We start from the raw sequence: 16,577 nt of genomic DNA, 5'->3' as shown, positions 1-16,577 counted from the left end.
GCAAACAGAATGTTTGAATAATATCTAAGTTGGGTAGCAACAGTAATGACCTCACCCCAAGAGCTTGCTCTAACCACTGATACAGGGTCAAATATTGGTTCATTCCCTAAACCACTGATACAGAGTCAGATATTGGTTGATTCCTTAAATGGTGTGTTGGGTTAGCATTGTGGGTACTCTGATCCTAGACCTGTAGTTAGGGTCAACATCTACCTGGAGTGGGTCCAGGGGGAGAGGGGAGTGGTCTGTGGCACATGCAAGGCAGGGTAAGGGAATTCATGGCTGGGGTGGCTTGCTAGTTGATGTGTGAACATTTGTAAACAATCCCTGGGTTGTGGCAATGTGGAAACAACTCACAATGTTTGAGACAGATACACATGTCTCTGGTCACTGGACACAGAATGGACACAGACACAAGATGAAATAGGGAACTAGATGTGGAGCAGTCAACTAGACTTCTAGACTGATTCTGTTCTTTCTGGCTCCTTCTCGTTCTCCCTTCTACATTTTCAGTGTCTTTCTTTTTCAGCTCTTTTTTTTCTCCCTCTCTCCCTCTCACTCTCTCACTCTCGCACTCTCTGTAGTGTGACCATCTGCAGTCTGCCAGTCAGACAGATAGTGGGAACAGTATTGTTATCCTCTCTGACGCCTCTGTCGCCCCCAACAACACTGCCACACAAACAAGTAGCCTCCCCAGGTAATCCCATGGAAAGTGAGGGATTAGAGAAGAGGGGGAATGTGAGAGAGAGAGAAAGAGAGGGGCATCTTTACACAACACCACTCTGACCAATCAGAGGGTGGAAGACTACCCTAAACTAATCAATGGTAACAGTTGGGATAGCCAATCAGATCAGTTCTGAAGTCACTACACCAGGTCCTGTTTACAAAAAGCACCGGCACCTGGTTCTAGAATCTCTGGAGGTGGAATCTCTCCAACACTGGCACCTGGTTCTAGACTCTCTGGAAGTGGAATTTCTTCAACACTGACAGCTGGTTCTAGACTCTCTGGAGGTGGAATCTCTCCAACACTGGCACCTGGTGTTCGACTCTTTGGAAGTGGAATCTCTTCAACACTGACATCTGGTTCTAGGCTCTCTGGAAGTGGAATCTCTTCAACACTGACATCTGGTTCTAGGCTCTCTGGTGCTGAGGTAATTTAAATCTGGGAATTGATTGCTCTGTGGTTTTGGCGGTTGCAGCGAGCGGGATGTTAGTACCATTACTCAGGAAGCCAGAGAGAAAGGCTATATGTTCCACTGACAGGCCTATTAGGTACCTCAGTGACGTGTGGAACCGAGCTGGGGGCAGGAAGCCGTCCCATGGAGTTGAACACACAAATTAAACCCCTGCCTTGATAGAACCTGGGAGGAAGCAACACACTGAACGTTGGAGATGTAAATACCACGAACAGAGCTGATATGACTGCTTTCTCCACATGTCAGAGAGGCATAAAATGTGTTCAACAAAATATATTTATGTTGAAACACTGCATTGTGTCCAAATGAATGCTGAAGGGGCTGTGAATGCTTTAGAAAGACTGTGCTTCTGTTACAATGTAACGGTCTAGTTCTATACCATACTAACATTATTCAGTGGTGGGACTGGGACTGTCTTTCTTACTGCCATGAGACAACCATGACTGAAGAGCTGATGTCCGTACAACTGAAGAGGTCTAATGAGGAGTAGACCTCCTGAAGAAGGAGATCTACTTAGTTAAACTCCTCAGTCTGCTTTATATTCTGAATGGAAGCAATTGAGGTCAACATAAAGGTAAGAACCTGACAAGAGAAATAACCTAATACAACCATCTAGTACTATCAAGCTGCTTCTCCTGCCAAACCAACCAGTACTATCAAGCTGCTTCTCCTGCCTAACTAACTAGTACTATCAAGCTGCTTCTCCTGCCTAACCAACCAGTACTATCAAGCTGCTTCTCCTGCCTAACCAACCAGTACTATCAAGCTGTTTCTCCTGCCTAACCAACCAGTACTGTCAAGCTGCTTCTCCTGCCTAACCAACCAGTACTGTCAAGCTGCTTCTCCTGCCTAACCAACTAGTACTATCAAGCTGCTTCTCCTGCCTAACCAACCAGTACTATCAAGCTGCTTCCCCTGCCTAACCAACTAGTACTATCAAGCTGCTTCTCCTGCCTAACCAACCAGTACTGTCAAGCTGCTTCTCCTAACTAACCAACCAGTACTATCAAGCTGTTTCTCCTGCCTAACCAACCAGTACTATCAAGCTGTTTCTCCTGCCTAACCAACCAGTACTGTCAAGCTGCTTCTCCTGCCTAACCAACCAGTACTATCAAGCTGTTTCTCCTGCCTAACCAACCAGTACTATCAAGCTGCTTCTCCTGCCTAACCAACGAGTACTATCAAGCTGCTTCTCCTGCCTAACCAACCAGTAATATCAAGCTGTTTCTCCTGCCTAACCAACCAGTACTATCAAGCTGCTTCTCCTGCCTAACCAACCAGTACTATCAAGCTGCTTCTCCTGCCTAACCAACGAGTACTATCAAGCTGCTTCTCCTGCCTAACCAATCAGTACTATCAAGCTGTTTCTCCTGCCTAACCAACCAGTAATATCAAGCTGCTTCTCCTGCCTAACCAACCAGTAATATCAAGCTGTTTCTCCTGCCTAACCAACCAGTAATATCAAACTGCTTCTCCTGCCTAACCAACCAGTACTATCAAGCTGCTTCTCCTGCCTAACCAACCAGTAATATAAAGCTGTTTCTCCTGCCTAACCAACCAGTAATATAAAGCTGTTTCTCCTGCCTAACCAACCAGTACTATCAAACTGCTTCTCCTGCCTAACCAACCAGTACTATCAAGCTGCTTCTCCTGCCTAACCAACCAGTAATATCAAGCTGTTTCTCCTGCCTAACCAACCAGTAATATCAAGCTGTTTCTCCTGCCTAACCAAATAGTACTATCAAGCTGTTTCTCCTGCCTAACCAACCAGTACTATCAAGCTGTTTCTCCTGCCTAACCAACCAACCAGTACTATCAAGCTGATTCTCCTGCCTAACCAACCAGTACTATCAAGCTGCTTCTCCTGCCTTGTGTTGAAAGTCAACGTGGTGGATGTGCTGATGTGTCACCTGGGGGTGGCCCAGGGAGTGGGTCCAGGGTGTCTGGGATGATGGTGTTGATGTGAGCCATGACCAGCCTTTCAAAGTAATTTAGACCTGTACCTTGGAATTCTTGGGAACAGGGACTATGGTGGTTGGCTTGAAACATGTAAGTATTACAGACTGAGTCAGGGAGAGGTTGAAAATGTCAGTGAAGACACTTGCCAGCTAGTCAGCGCATGCTCTGAGTAGGCATCCTGGTTATCTGTCTGAATGTTACCCTGTTTAAAGGTCTTCCTCACATCGGTTACAGTGAGCATGGTCGCACAGTTGTGCGTAACAGCTGGTGCTCTCATGCATGGTTCAGTGTTGCTAGCCTCGAAGCAAGCATAGAAGGCATTTAGCTCCTCTAGCAGGCTCACGTCACTGGGCAGCTCGTGGCTGGGTTTCCCTTTGTAATCTATGATAGTTTGCAAGCCCTGCCACATCCAACGAGCATTATAGCCGGTGTAGTAGGATTCAATCTTTGTCTTGTTTTGACAATTTTCCTGTTTGATGGTTCGTCGGAGGGCGTTGCAGGATTTGCAGGATTAGTATCCCACTCCTTGAAAGCGGTAGCTCTAGCCTTTAGCTCAGTGCAGGTGTTTCCTGTAATCCATGGCTTCTGGTTGGGATATGTACGCACGGTCACCGTGTGTACAACTTCGTCGATGCACTTATTCATGAAGCTGGTGACTAATGTGGTATACTCTTCAATGCCATTGTATGAGTACCGGAATATATTCCAGTCTGTGCTAGCAAAACAGTCCTGTAGCTTAGCATCTGCATCATCTGATCACTTCCGTATTGAACACGTCACTGGTACTTCCTGATTGAGTTTTTGCTTCTAAGCAGGAATCAGGAGGATAGAGTTATGGTCAGATTTGTGAAATGGAGGGAAAGGGAGAGCATTGTATGATTTCAGTTTCCTTGCATTAAAGTCACCAGCCACTAGGAATCAGTACTATCAAGCTTTTTCTCCTGCCTAACCAACCATCTGATCCACTTCCACAAGGTTCCATTTCCTTAACCAAAGCCTTAACCCAGGGATTCTACAGATGTTGTCCTGTTTGAGTGCATGTAAATGAGATGTTTTGTCATTACCAGTATAACTGATCAGTGTGTCCTCTCAGTAAAGAGGATTTGCTATCAACTAACAACTTCACCTCTGAACCGCAGGGCCACAAGTTTCTTGTAACTGTGCTTTTTCTCAGATACGCTATTGAGTCAACAAGCAGTTAACCTCAATACTACAGCTCATTGTTACTGTCTACTGAGGAAATGTACTATACCTCTTATAAGACAAAGATACAAGCAAGACAGCAAACAGTTCAGACATTATATATTACAGAAATAACAATTTAAAATCCCTGGTGCTTCTACCTTTCTAACTGCACATAGTATACTAGCACTATGCAAATAGAGTTCAGTACATTACGGCGTAGTACAGCATAGTACATTACATTTAGTGTATATAGTCATGTACAGTTGTCCAATATTAGAGTGTAATATTGTGTCTCTATAAGGACTTACCTCCCTGCTCATCCAGCATAACCAGAGTCCTGATACCGGCATCTTTACTCTGCACACCCCGGGTCAGAAGAAAAGAGGGGGGGGATAGGTCAGCAGTGATATCAAGCAGTTCAGTGTTGGAGGCTATTTTGTAAATTACATCACCAAAGTCGAGCAGCATGAGTGAAGGATGCTTTGTTGCAAAATAAGATTCTAGATTTAATTTTGGTTTGGAGATGCTTAATGTGAGTCTGGAAGGAGAGTGTACAGTCTAACCAGACACCTAGGTATTTGTAGTTGTCCACATATTCTAAGTCAGAACCATCCAGAGTAGTGATGCTGCACGGGTGGGTAGGTGCTGGCAGAGATTGGTTGAAGAGCATGGATTTAGTTTTACTTGCATTTAAGAGCAGTTTGAGGCAATGGAAGGAGAGTTGTATGGCATTGCAGCTCGTCTGGAGGTTAGCTAACACAGTGTCCAAAGAAGGGCCAGAAGTATACAGAATGGTGTCGTCTGCGTAGAGGTGGATTAGAGAATCACCAGCAGCAAGAGCGACATCATTGATGTATACAGAGAAAAGAGTCGGCCCGAGAATTGAACCCTGTGGCACCCAGAGGCCCGGACAACAGGCCCTCTGATTTGACACACTGAACTCTATCAGAGAAGTAGTTGGTGAACCAGGCGAGGCAGTCATTTGAGAAACCAAGGCTGTTTAGTCTGCCGATAAGATTGTGACGATTGACAGAGTTGAAAGCCTTGGCCAGGTCGATGAATACGGCTGCACAGTAATGTCTCAATTGAATGGAAAAGGTGAGAGGAGGAGAGTACGTAGAGACTAGAGTGAATACAACGTGGCTGATATGAAAGTGAACTGTGTTTATGTGTGATCAGGTGTGTTTTCATTCCTCCGATTCTGTTGAAAAAGGTTTCTTAAATGGAAGCAAACGAAACGGGGATGAAAATAGCTGAAATTGTCCAATTACACCCTAGATAAGCTAGATGCAGGCAAGAGTATGCAAGGCAATATTGAATGTGTCACTGTCTGTCCATATGTCACTGTCTGTCATCTCAAATTTTTCTCTAGACCTGTGTGCACCTACATTGTAAACTTTCACTCATAGGCTAGGTTGTAGCAACCGCATGATGGGTATAGGGAACATTAGAGTATCATGTAGTAGCCTCAACAGAAGGGTGATGATAAAGCCTTTCTGTCCAAACGTAGTGCATTAGGAAGCCATATGGTGGAGCACTCTCGCCCACCACAGGTGTTTGTGATTCCAGTGGCACACTGACTCACCTAATGAGGAAGATGAAGCCATAGGCTACTAGTCATGGTGATGGCAGATGCACTTGTTTTTTTGTTTGTTATTTCTGTTAGTTCAACAGACAGATTAGTCTTCTCTTTCCAAACTGTACGTTTTTCCCGCAAATGTATTTTGAAATTCACAAAAGGCAAACAGACAACTGCAAACAACCATAGAAATATAATCCATAGATTCCCATTCAAGTAAGGACTAGCAGCCATGCTAGTGTACCCATGCCATGCTAGTGTACTCATACTCAAGTAAGGACTAGCAGTAAGGACTAGCAGTAAGGACTAGCAGTAAGGACTAGCAGTAAGGACTAACAGTAAGGACTAACAGTAAGGACTAACAGTAAGGACTAGCAGTAAGGACTAGCAGTAAGGACTAGCAGTAAGGACTAACAGTAAGGACTAACAGTAAGGACTAGCAGTAAGGACTAACAGTAAGGACTAGCAGTAAGGACTAGCAGTAAGGACTAGCAGTAAGGACTAGCAGTAAGGACTAGCAGTAAGGACTAGCAGTAAGGACTAACAGTAAGGACTAACAGTAAGGACTAGCAGTAAGGACTAGCAGTAAGGACTAGCAGTAAGGACTAGCAGTAAGGACTAACAGTAAGGACTAACAGTAAGGACTAGCAGTAAGGACTAGCAGTAAGGACTAGCAGTAAGGACTAACAGTAAGGACTAACAGTAAGGACTAGCAGTAAGGACTAACAGTAAGGACTAGCAGTAAGGACTAGCAGTAAGGACTAGCAGTAAGGACTAGCAGTAAGGACTAGCAGTAAGGACTAACAGTAAGGACTAACAGTAAGGACTAGCAGTAAGGACTAGCAGTAAGGACTAACAGTAAGGACTAGCAGTAAGGACTAACAGTAAGGACTAGCAGTAAGGACTAGCAGTAAGGACTAAGTAAGGACTAGCAGTAAGGACTAGCAGTAAGGACTAGCAGTAAGGACTAGCAGTAAGGACTAGCAGTAAGGACTAGCAGCCATGTAAGGACTAGCAGCCATGCTAGTGTACTCATACTCAAGTAAGGACTAGCAGTAAGGACTAACAGTAAGGACTAGCAGTAAGGACTAACAGTAAGGACTAGCGGTAAGGACTAGCAGTAAGGACTAGCAGCCATGTAAGGACTAGCAGCCATGCTAGTGTACTCATACTCAAGTAAGGACTAGCAGCCATGCTAGTATACCCATGCCATGCTAGTGTACTCATACTCAAGTAAGGACTAGCAGCCATTGCTAGTGTACCCATGACTTTAACACTCAAATTGCCAGGGTAAGAGGTTCAAAATGGATTAAATGTCTAACAGAAAGGCTTTATCATCACCCTATATACAAGACCCTATTGTGTATGCAGCCCAGCCGAGAGAGAGAGAGATATATTTGATTCGCATGCTGCCCAAATGGCTGCTTTCCCGACTGTAGGCAACTGGTAACTAACAAAATAAAGGAAACACTTGAGTAAATGGCTGCTTTCCCGACTGTAGGCAACTGGTAACTAACAAAATAAAGGAAACACCTGAGTAAATGGCTGCTTTCCCGACTGTAGGCAACTGGTAACTAACAAAATAAAGGAAACACTTGAGTAAATGGCTGCTTTCCCGACTGTAGTCAACTGGTAACTAACAAAATAAAGGAAACACTTGAGTAAATGGCTGCTTTCCCGACTGTAGTCAACTGGTAACTAACAAAATAAAGGAAACACTTGAGTAAATGAGAGATACAAAATGGATGTTATGGTATAATCTATGCCAAGGCGCATTGAAACTGTTCTGGCAACTCAAGGTGACCCAACATCCTTTTAAGACACTTTAAATACGGAAAGTATTCAGACCCCTTGACTTCTTCCACATTTTGTTACATTACAGCCATATTCTAAAAATGATTAACTTCTCTAGGATAGGGGGAAGCATTTTCACGTTTGGATGAAAAGTGTGCCCAGAGTAAACTGCCTCCTACTCAATCCCAGATGCTAATATATGCATATTATTAGTAATATTGGATAGAAAACACTCTGAAGTTTCTAAAACTGTTTGAATCATGTCTGTGACTATAACAGAACGTATTTGTCAGGCAAAACCCTGAGGACAAACCATTCATATTTTTTTTTTGAGTTCACTCTCTTTTCAATGGGGTTTCATTGGGAATCCAGATTTCTAAGGGACCTTCCTGCAGTTCCTATCGCTTCCACTGGATGTCAACAGTCTTTAGAAATTGGTTGAGGTTTTTCCTTTGAGAAATGTAGAAGTAGCCATGTTCAGAATGAGGCTCCAGCGAAGTGTACTGTTTGTTAGAGGCGCGTGACCAGAAAGCATGCTACACATTGTTTTCCTCCGGTATTGAACACAGATCATCCCGTCTTCAATTTTATCGATTATTTACGTAACAAAAATACCTAAAGTTGTATTACAAAAGTAGTTTGAAATATTTGCACAACACTTACAGGTAACTTTTGAGATATTTTGTAGTCACGTTGTGCAAGTTGGAACCAGTGTTTTTCTGGATCAAACGCGCCAAATAAATGGACATTTTGGATATATATTGACGGAATTAATCGAACAAAAGGACCATTTGTGATGTTTATGGGACATATTGGAGTGCCAACAGAAGAAGCTCGTCAAAGGTAAGGCATGAATTATATATTTATTTCTGCGTTTTATGTCGCGCCTGGAAGGTTGAAATATGATGGTCTGTGATTGTTAGCTGGGGTGCTATCCTCAGATAATAGCATTGTTTGCTTTCGCCGTAAAGCATTTTTAAAATCTGACACGTTGGCTGGATTCACAACAAGTGTAGCTTTAATTTGGTATATTGAATGTGTGATTTCATGAAAGTTAAATTTTTAGAGTAATTTATTTGAATTTGGCGCTCTGCATTTTCACTGGATGTTGGACAGGTGGGACGCTACCGTCCCACATTTCCCAGAGAGGTTAAATCATTTTTTCCCTCATCAATCTACACCCATGATGAAAAAGAAAAACTGTTTTTAGAAATGTTTGCAAATTTTTACAAAATAAAAAAACTGAAATATCACATTTACGTAAATATTCAGGCCCTTTAAGTCTTCTTGTGTATAATGCTACAAGCTTGGCGCGCACACCTGTATTCGGGGAGTTTCTCACATTCTTCTCTGCAGATCCTCTCAAGTTCTGTCAGATTGGATGGGGAGCGTCACTGCACAGCTATTTTCAGGTCTCTCCAGAGATGTTCGATCAGGTTCATTTATTTGTCACATGCGCCGAATACAACAGGTAGACCTTACAGTGAAAAGCTAACAAAAAAAAGTAAGAGATAAGAATATCAAATGATTAAAGAGCAGCAGTAAATCACAATAGTGGGGCTAAATAGTCTGGGTAGCCATTTGATTAGCTGTTCAGGAGTCTTATGGCTTGGAGGTAGAAGCTATTTAGGAGCCTCTTGGACCTAGACTTGGCGCTCCGGTACCGCTTGCTGTGCGGTTGCAGAGAGAACAGTCTATGACTAGGGTGGCTGGATTCTTTGACAATTTTTAGGGCCTTCCTCTGACACCGCCTGGTATAGAGGTCCTGGATGGCGGGAAGCCTGGTCCCGGTGATGTAGGCCATACGCACTACCCTCTGCTGTGCTTTGCGGTCGGAGGCCGAGCAGTTGCTATACCAGGGAGTGATGCAATCCAACAGGATGCTCTCGATGGTGCAGCTGTAAAACCTTTTGAGGACTCATGCCAAATCTTTTCAGTCTCCTGAGGGGGAATAGGCTTTGCGTGCCCCTGCACGACTGTCTTGGTGTGCTTGGACAATGTTAATTTGTTGGTGATGTGGACATCAAGGAACTTGAAGCTCTCAACCTGCTCCACTACAGCCCCGTCGATGAGAATGGTGGCGTGCTCGGTCCTCCTTTTCCTGTAGTCCACAATCATCTCCTATGTCTTGATCACGTTGAGGGAGAGGTTGTTGTCCTTGCACCACACGGTCAGGACTCTGACCTCCTCCCTGTAGGCTGTCTCATCATTGTCGGTGATCAGGCCTCCCACTGTTGTGTCATCAGCAAACTTAATGATGGTGTTGGAGTCGTGCCTGGCCGTGCAATCATGAGTGAACAGAGAGTACAGAAGGGGACTGAGCACGCATCTCTGAGGAGCCCCCGTGTTGAGGATCAGCATGGCAGATGTATTGTTGCCTATCCTTACCACCTGGGGGTGGCCCGTCAGGAAGTCTAGGATCCAGTTGCAGAGGGAGGTGTTTAGTCCCAGGGTCCTTAGATTACTGATGAGCTTTGTGGGCACGATGATGTTGAACGCTGAGCTGTAGTCAATGAATAGCATTTTCACATAGGTGTGCCTTTTTTCCAGGTGGGAAAGGGCAGTGTGGAGTGCGATTGAGATCTGCTTCATCTGTGGATCTGTTGGGGCGGTATGTGAATTGGAGTGAGTCTAGGGTTTCCGGGATGATGGTGTTGACGTGAGCCATGACCAGCCTTTCCAAGCACTTCATGGCTACAGACGTGAGTGCTACTGGGCAGTAGTCATTTAGGCAGGTTACCTTGGTGTTCTTGGGCACAGAGACTATGGTGTTCTGCTTGAAACATGTAGGTATTACAGACTCGGTCAGGGAGAGGTTGAAAATGTCAGTGAAGACACTTGCCAGTTGGTCTGCACATGCTCTGAGTTTACATTCTGGTAAATCTTCTGGCCCCGCTAACATGATGCAGCCACCACTATGCTTGAAAAATGGAGAGTGATACTCAGTAGGGTTGTGTTGGATTTGTCTCCCCCCAAAAAATGGTATCCAGGACAAAAGGTGAATTGCTTTGCCACATTTTTTGCAGTATTACTTTGGTGCCTTGTTGCAAGCAGGACGCATGTTTTGGGATATTTTTTATTCTGTACAGACTTCCTTCTTTTCCCTCTGTCAATTAGGTTAGTATTGTGGAGTACCTACAATGTTGCTGATCCATCCTCAGTTTTCTCCTATCACTGCCATTAAACTTTGTAACTGTTTTAAAGTCACCGTTGGCCTCATTTGAAATCCCTGAGCAGTTTCCTTCCTCTCCGGCAACTGAGTTAGGAAGGACCCCCGTATCTTTGCAGTGACAGGATGTATTGGTACACCATCCAAAGTGTAATTAATAACTTCACAGGGGCCTCCTGAGTGGCGCAGTGGTCTGAAGCACTACATCGCAGTGCTAGCTGTGCCACTAGAGATTCTGGGTTCGAGTCCATTCTCTGTCGCAGCCGGCCGTGACCGGGAGACCTATGGGGTGGCGCACAACTGGCCCAGCGTTGTCCGGGTTAGGGGAGGGCTTGTCCGGCATGTCCTTGTCCCATTGAACATCAGCGATTTCTGGAGGAGGGCCGGGCGCAGTGCAATCTGACACGGTTGCCAGGTGTACGGTGTTTCCTCTGACACATTGGTGTGGCTGGCTTCCGGGTTAAGTGTGCATTGTGTCAAGAAGCAGTGCGGCTTCGTTGGGTTGTGTTTCAGCGGATGCACGGCTCTTGAACTTCGTCTCTCCCGAGTCCGCACAGGAGTTGCAGCGAAGAGACAAGACTGCAACTACCAATTGGGGAGAAAAAAAGGGGTAAAAAAAACATGCTCAAAGGGATATTCAATGTCTGCTTTTAATTTTTACCCATCTACCAATAGGTCCCCTTCTTTGTGAGGCATTTGAAAACCTCTCTGATCTTTGTTGTTGAATCTGTGTTTGAAATTCACTGCTCGACTGAGGGACCTTACAGATAACATTATGTGTGGTGTACAGAGATGAGGTACTCATTCAAAAATCATGTTCAACAGTATTATTGCACACAGATTGAGTCCATTGAGTAACTTACTATATGACAGAGTCCATGTAACTTATTATATGACAGAGTCCATGTAACTTATTATATGACAGAGTCCATGTAACTTATTATATGACAGAGTCCATGTAACTTATTATATGACAGAGTCCATGTAACTTATTATATGACAGAGTCCATGTAACTTATTATATGACAGAGTCCATGTAACTTATTATATGACAGAGTCCATGTAACTTATTATATGACAGAGTCCATGTAACTTATTATATGACAGAGTCCATGTAACTTATTATATGACAGAGTCCATGTAACTTATTATATGACAGAGTCCATGTAACTTACTATATGACAGAGTCCATGTAACTTATTATATGACAGAGTCCATGTAACTTATTATATGACAGAGTCCATGTAACTTATTATATGACAGAGTCCATGTAACTTACTATATGACAGAGTCCATGTAACTTACTATATGACAGAGTCCATGTAACTTACTATATGACAGAGTCCATGTAACTTATTATATGACAGAGTCCATGTAACTTATTATATGACAGAGTCCATGTAACTTATTATATGACAGAGTCCATGTAACTTATTATATGACAGAGTCCATGTAACTTATTATATGACAGAGTCCATGTAACTTATTATATGACAGAGTCCATGTAACTTATTATATGACAGAGTCCATGTAACTTATTATATGACAGAGTCCATGTAACTTATTATATGACAGAGTCCATGTAACTTATTATATGACAGAGTCCATGTAACTTATTATATGACAGAGTCCATGTAACTTATTATATGACAGAGTCCATGTAACTTACTATATGACAGAGTCCATGTAACTTATTATATGACAGAGTCCATGTAACTTATTATATGACAGAGTCCATGTAACTTATTATATGACAGAGTCCATGTAACTTACTATATGACAGAGTCCATGTAACTTACTATATGACAGAGTCCATGTAACTTACTATATGACAGAGTCCATGTAACTTATTATATGACAGAGTCCATGTAACTTATTATATGACAGAGTCCATGTAACTTATTATATGACAGAGTCCATGTAACTTATTATATGACAGAGTCCATGTAACTTATTATATGACAGAGTCCATGTAACTTACTATATGACAGAGTCCATGTAACTTATTATATGACAGAGTCCATGTAACTTATTATATGACAGAGTCCATGTAACTTACTATATGACAGAGTCCATGTAACTTACTATATGACAGAGTCCATGTAACTTATTATATGACAGAGTCCATGTAACTTACTATATGACAGAGTCCATGTAACTTATTATATGACTTTGTTAAACATATTTTTACTCTTGACCTTATTTAGACAAAGGGGTTGAATACTCATTGACTTATTGACATTTCAGCTTTTCATTTTTGATTCATTTGTAAACATTTCAAAAACCTGCATTACACTTTGACTTTACGGGATATTGTGTGTAGATCAGTGACAAAAAAAAAAATCGCAATTGAATACATTTTTGATTCAGGTTATAACATAACAAAATGTGGAAAAATCAAGGGGTGTGAACACTTCCTGAAGGCACTGTATCTAATATATACTGTACAATATAAGCTGTATATATATATTATTATAATAAAAATGTTTGCTGCCTCTTGGGCCTCCCACGGGCCTGGGCCCAGTGGCTTCAACCCCTGTAAGCTCCTGCATTAAGCCGGCCCTGTTCATACCATGTATTATTTAGTGCATGTCATTTTAATACAGCTAGCATACCTACATATAGATTTGAGAAATGTAGAGAAAGTACGAGGCATGGAAATAGACTTGATAGCCCCAGATGCTTCTCTTCAACATGAATTATTTATGGATAAATTTCACATAATGAGCCAATTACATGGAGACATATGACACTGCTATTACTGTTTATTTGAAACTTCCACTTTCCCACCAAACATTCAGTAGGAGCAGGACAGATTTCAACTGCCACTTTCCCACCCAACATTCAGTAGGAGCAGGACAGATTTCAACTGCCACTTTCCCACCCAACATTCAGTAGGAGCAGGACAGATTTCAACTGCCACTTTCCCACCCAACATTCAGTAGGAGCAGGACAGATTTCAACTGCCACTTTCCCACCAAACATTCAGTAGGAGCAGGACAGATTTCAACTGCCACTTTCCCACCCAACATTCAGTAGGAGCAGGACAGATTTCAACTGCCACTTTCCCACCCAACATTCAGTAGGAGCAGGACAGATTTCAACTGCCACTTTCCCACCCAACATTCAGTAGGAGCAGGACAGATTTCAACTGCCACTTTCCCACCAAACATTCAGTACGAGCAGGACAGATTTCAACTGCCACTTTCCCACCCAACATTCAGTAGGAGCAGGACAGATTTCAACTGCCACTTTCCCACCCAACATTCAGTAGGAGCAGGACAGATTTCAACTGCCACTTTCCCACCAAACATTCAGTAGGAGCAGGACAGATTTCAACTGCCACTTTCCCACCCAACATTCAGTAGGAGCAGGACAGATTTCAACTGCCACTTTCCCACCCAACATTCAGTAGGAGCAGGACAGATTTCAACTGCCACTTTCCCACCAAACATTCAGTAGGAGCAGGACAGATTTCAACTGCCACTTTCCCACCCAACATTCAGTAGGAGCAGGACAGATTTCAACTGCCACTTTCCCACCCAACATTCAGTAGGAGCAGGACAGATTTCAACTGCTACTTTCCCACCAAACATTCAGTACGAGCAGGACAGATTTCAACTGCCACTTTCCCACCCAACATTCAGTAGGAGCAGGACAGATTTCAACTGCCACTTTCCCACCCAACATTCAGTAGGAGCAGGACAGATTTCAACTGCCACTTTCCCACCCAACATTCAGTAGGAGCAGGACAGATTTCAACTGCCACTTTCCCACCCAACATTCAGTAGGAGCAGGACAGATTTCAACTGCCACTTTCCCACCAAACATTCAGTAGGAGCAGGACAGATTTCAACTGCCACTTTCCCACCAAACATTCAGTAGGAGCAGGACAGATTTCAACTGCCACTTTCCCACCCAACATTCAGGTGGAGCAGGACAGATTTCAAAAGTGTTTCCAGACATATATTACCTATGATTTTCACCTTTTGTCAGTGTCATCTTGTTTACATTCTAGAATCTGTCTGTCTGTCTGTCTGTCTGTCTGTCTGTCTGTCTGTCTGTCTGTCTGTCTGTCTGTCTGTCTGTCTGTCTGTGAGAGATGAGGGATTACATATGTTCTTTAGATCACGTCTCTCTGGAGATAGCCACCGACTAGCAGCATTGATTATTTTCCTCTTGCTCTCTCCCTCCACCATTTCAACAGAGTCCTGATATAACAGACTTCATAACACTGTCTCTCTCTCCCTCCCTCCACCATTTCCACAGAGTCCTGATATAACAGACTATAATACTGTCTCTCTCTCTTCTCATCCTGAACGGCTCAAAGCGTACATGGGGGACAGACAGGTAGATTTAACCCCTCTGTCACTAGTTGGTTCAAATCTTTGCATTGAAATAGTCAACTGGAATATGTGCCTGATGCCCCACTGAATGCTCCGTTGCTAAATTCATAAACCCCAGTCAAGTCTATGACATCTCAGTCAATGACAACCTTACGTAGTGTTATAATGCTTCATAACAGGGCGGCTCAGCGGATAACTCAGTTTGTGGGGCTGATTAAAGACAGACTAGAGGACAGAGGCAGAGTCGAACAACATTACATCAAGGAGATGGATAGCCCAGGAAACCGTCAGTCAACATATTCACAACCTCCATAAAACGTAACAACACACCCTTTCAGTCAAAGAGAGGGCTTCCACTGCGCTTAAACGGATACGCTCCATACACCAATACGCACTCTTAGCTGATTCTATTAGCCTAGCGTCGCTAGTTCAAAGTCCACTCAACGGCTATCACCCTGTGCTTGAGAGAAGAAGTCTGTAATTGGATATTTGGAAAAGTATTGACCTGGGTGGGTGGGTTTCTCAAAGCCTTGGTAGCTAAAGAACTACGGTATTTTTCTTAACAACCAAGCTTCATAGCCGTGAAAGAGTTACAACTATAAACGTGATGTGTGACAGGTCAATGTTCTACGTGTGAACGAACAACATCAGTGAAATAAAGAAGGTATTATTCTAGGAGTGGAGTGAGCCTAGGTAAACAATAACATAGTACTTATGCACATAGTACTTTGAGAAAGGGTCTGAATACTTATGTAAATGTAATATTTCAGTTCTACATTTTTAATACATTTGCAAAAAATGTCTAAAAACATGTTTCGCTTTGTTATTATGGGGTATTGTGTCTAGATTGATGAGGGGGATAAAATAATTTAATCCATTTTCGAATAAGGTTGTAGTGTAAAAAAATGTGGACAATGTCAAGGGGTCTGAAAACTTTCTGAATGCACTGAAATACAACCAGGCACTGAAACCTCACCCCCTTCCTCTTCTGTGCTTAAACCGGTGGAGTGTTAGCCTACAGACGCACGTTGCTGAAGCTCAGCGTTTTTTATTTTTTTTATTTAACCTTTATTTAACTAGGCAGGTCAGTTAATAAGAACACATTCTTATTTACAATGACAGCCTACCCCGGACAAACCCGGACGACTCTGAGCCAATTGTGCGCCACCCTATGGGACTGCCAATCACGGCCGGATGTGATGCAGCCTGTATTCAAATCAGGTAATGCAGTGACGCCTCTTGCACTGAGATGCAGTGTCTTAGACCACTGTGCCACTTAGGAACATACTATATCCTAGAAGGTATGTTTGTAACAGCCATACATATTAAATCCATGTTGTGACCTAGGA

The 16,577-nt window shown here is 43.1% G+C and overlaps 1 protein-coding gene across 1 annotated transcript in view; it reads right to left on the bottom strand.

Annotated features, from left to right (window-relative positions):
* LOC120023723 (synaptosomal-associated protein 25-B-like) overlaps positions 1 to 16,577 on the bottom strand; it is a 49,009-nt gene that overhangs the window by 14,363 nt on the left and 18,069 nt on the right. The window contains exon 3 of the mRNA XM_038967790.1: positions 4,649 to 4,697. Coding sequence (XP_038823718.1) covers positions 4,649 to 4,697 — 49 coding nt within the window. The remainder of the gene's footprint in view (positions 1 to 4,648; positions 4,698 to 16,577) is intronic.

Source organism: Salvelinus namaycush, chromosome 28 (assembly GCF_016432855.1).
Source record: "Salvelinus namaycush isolate Seneca chromosome 28, SaNama_1.0, whole genome shotgun sequence".
Lineage (NCBI taxonomy): Eukaryota > Metazoa > Chordata > Actinopteri > Salmoniformes > Salmonidae > Salvelinus > Salvelinus namaycush.
This window is presented reverse-complemented; position numbering and strand designations above follow the sequence as displayed.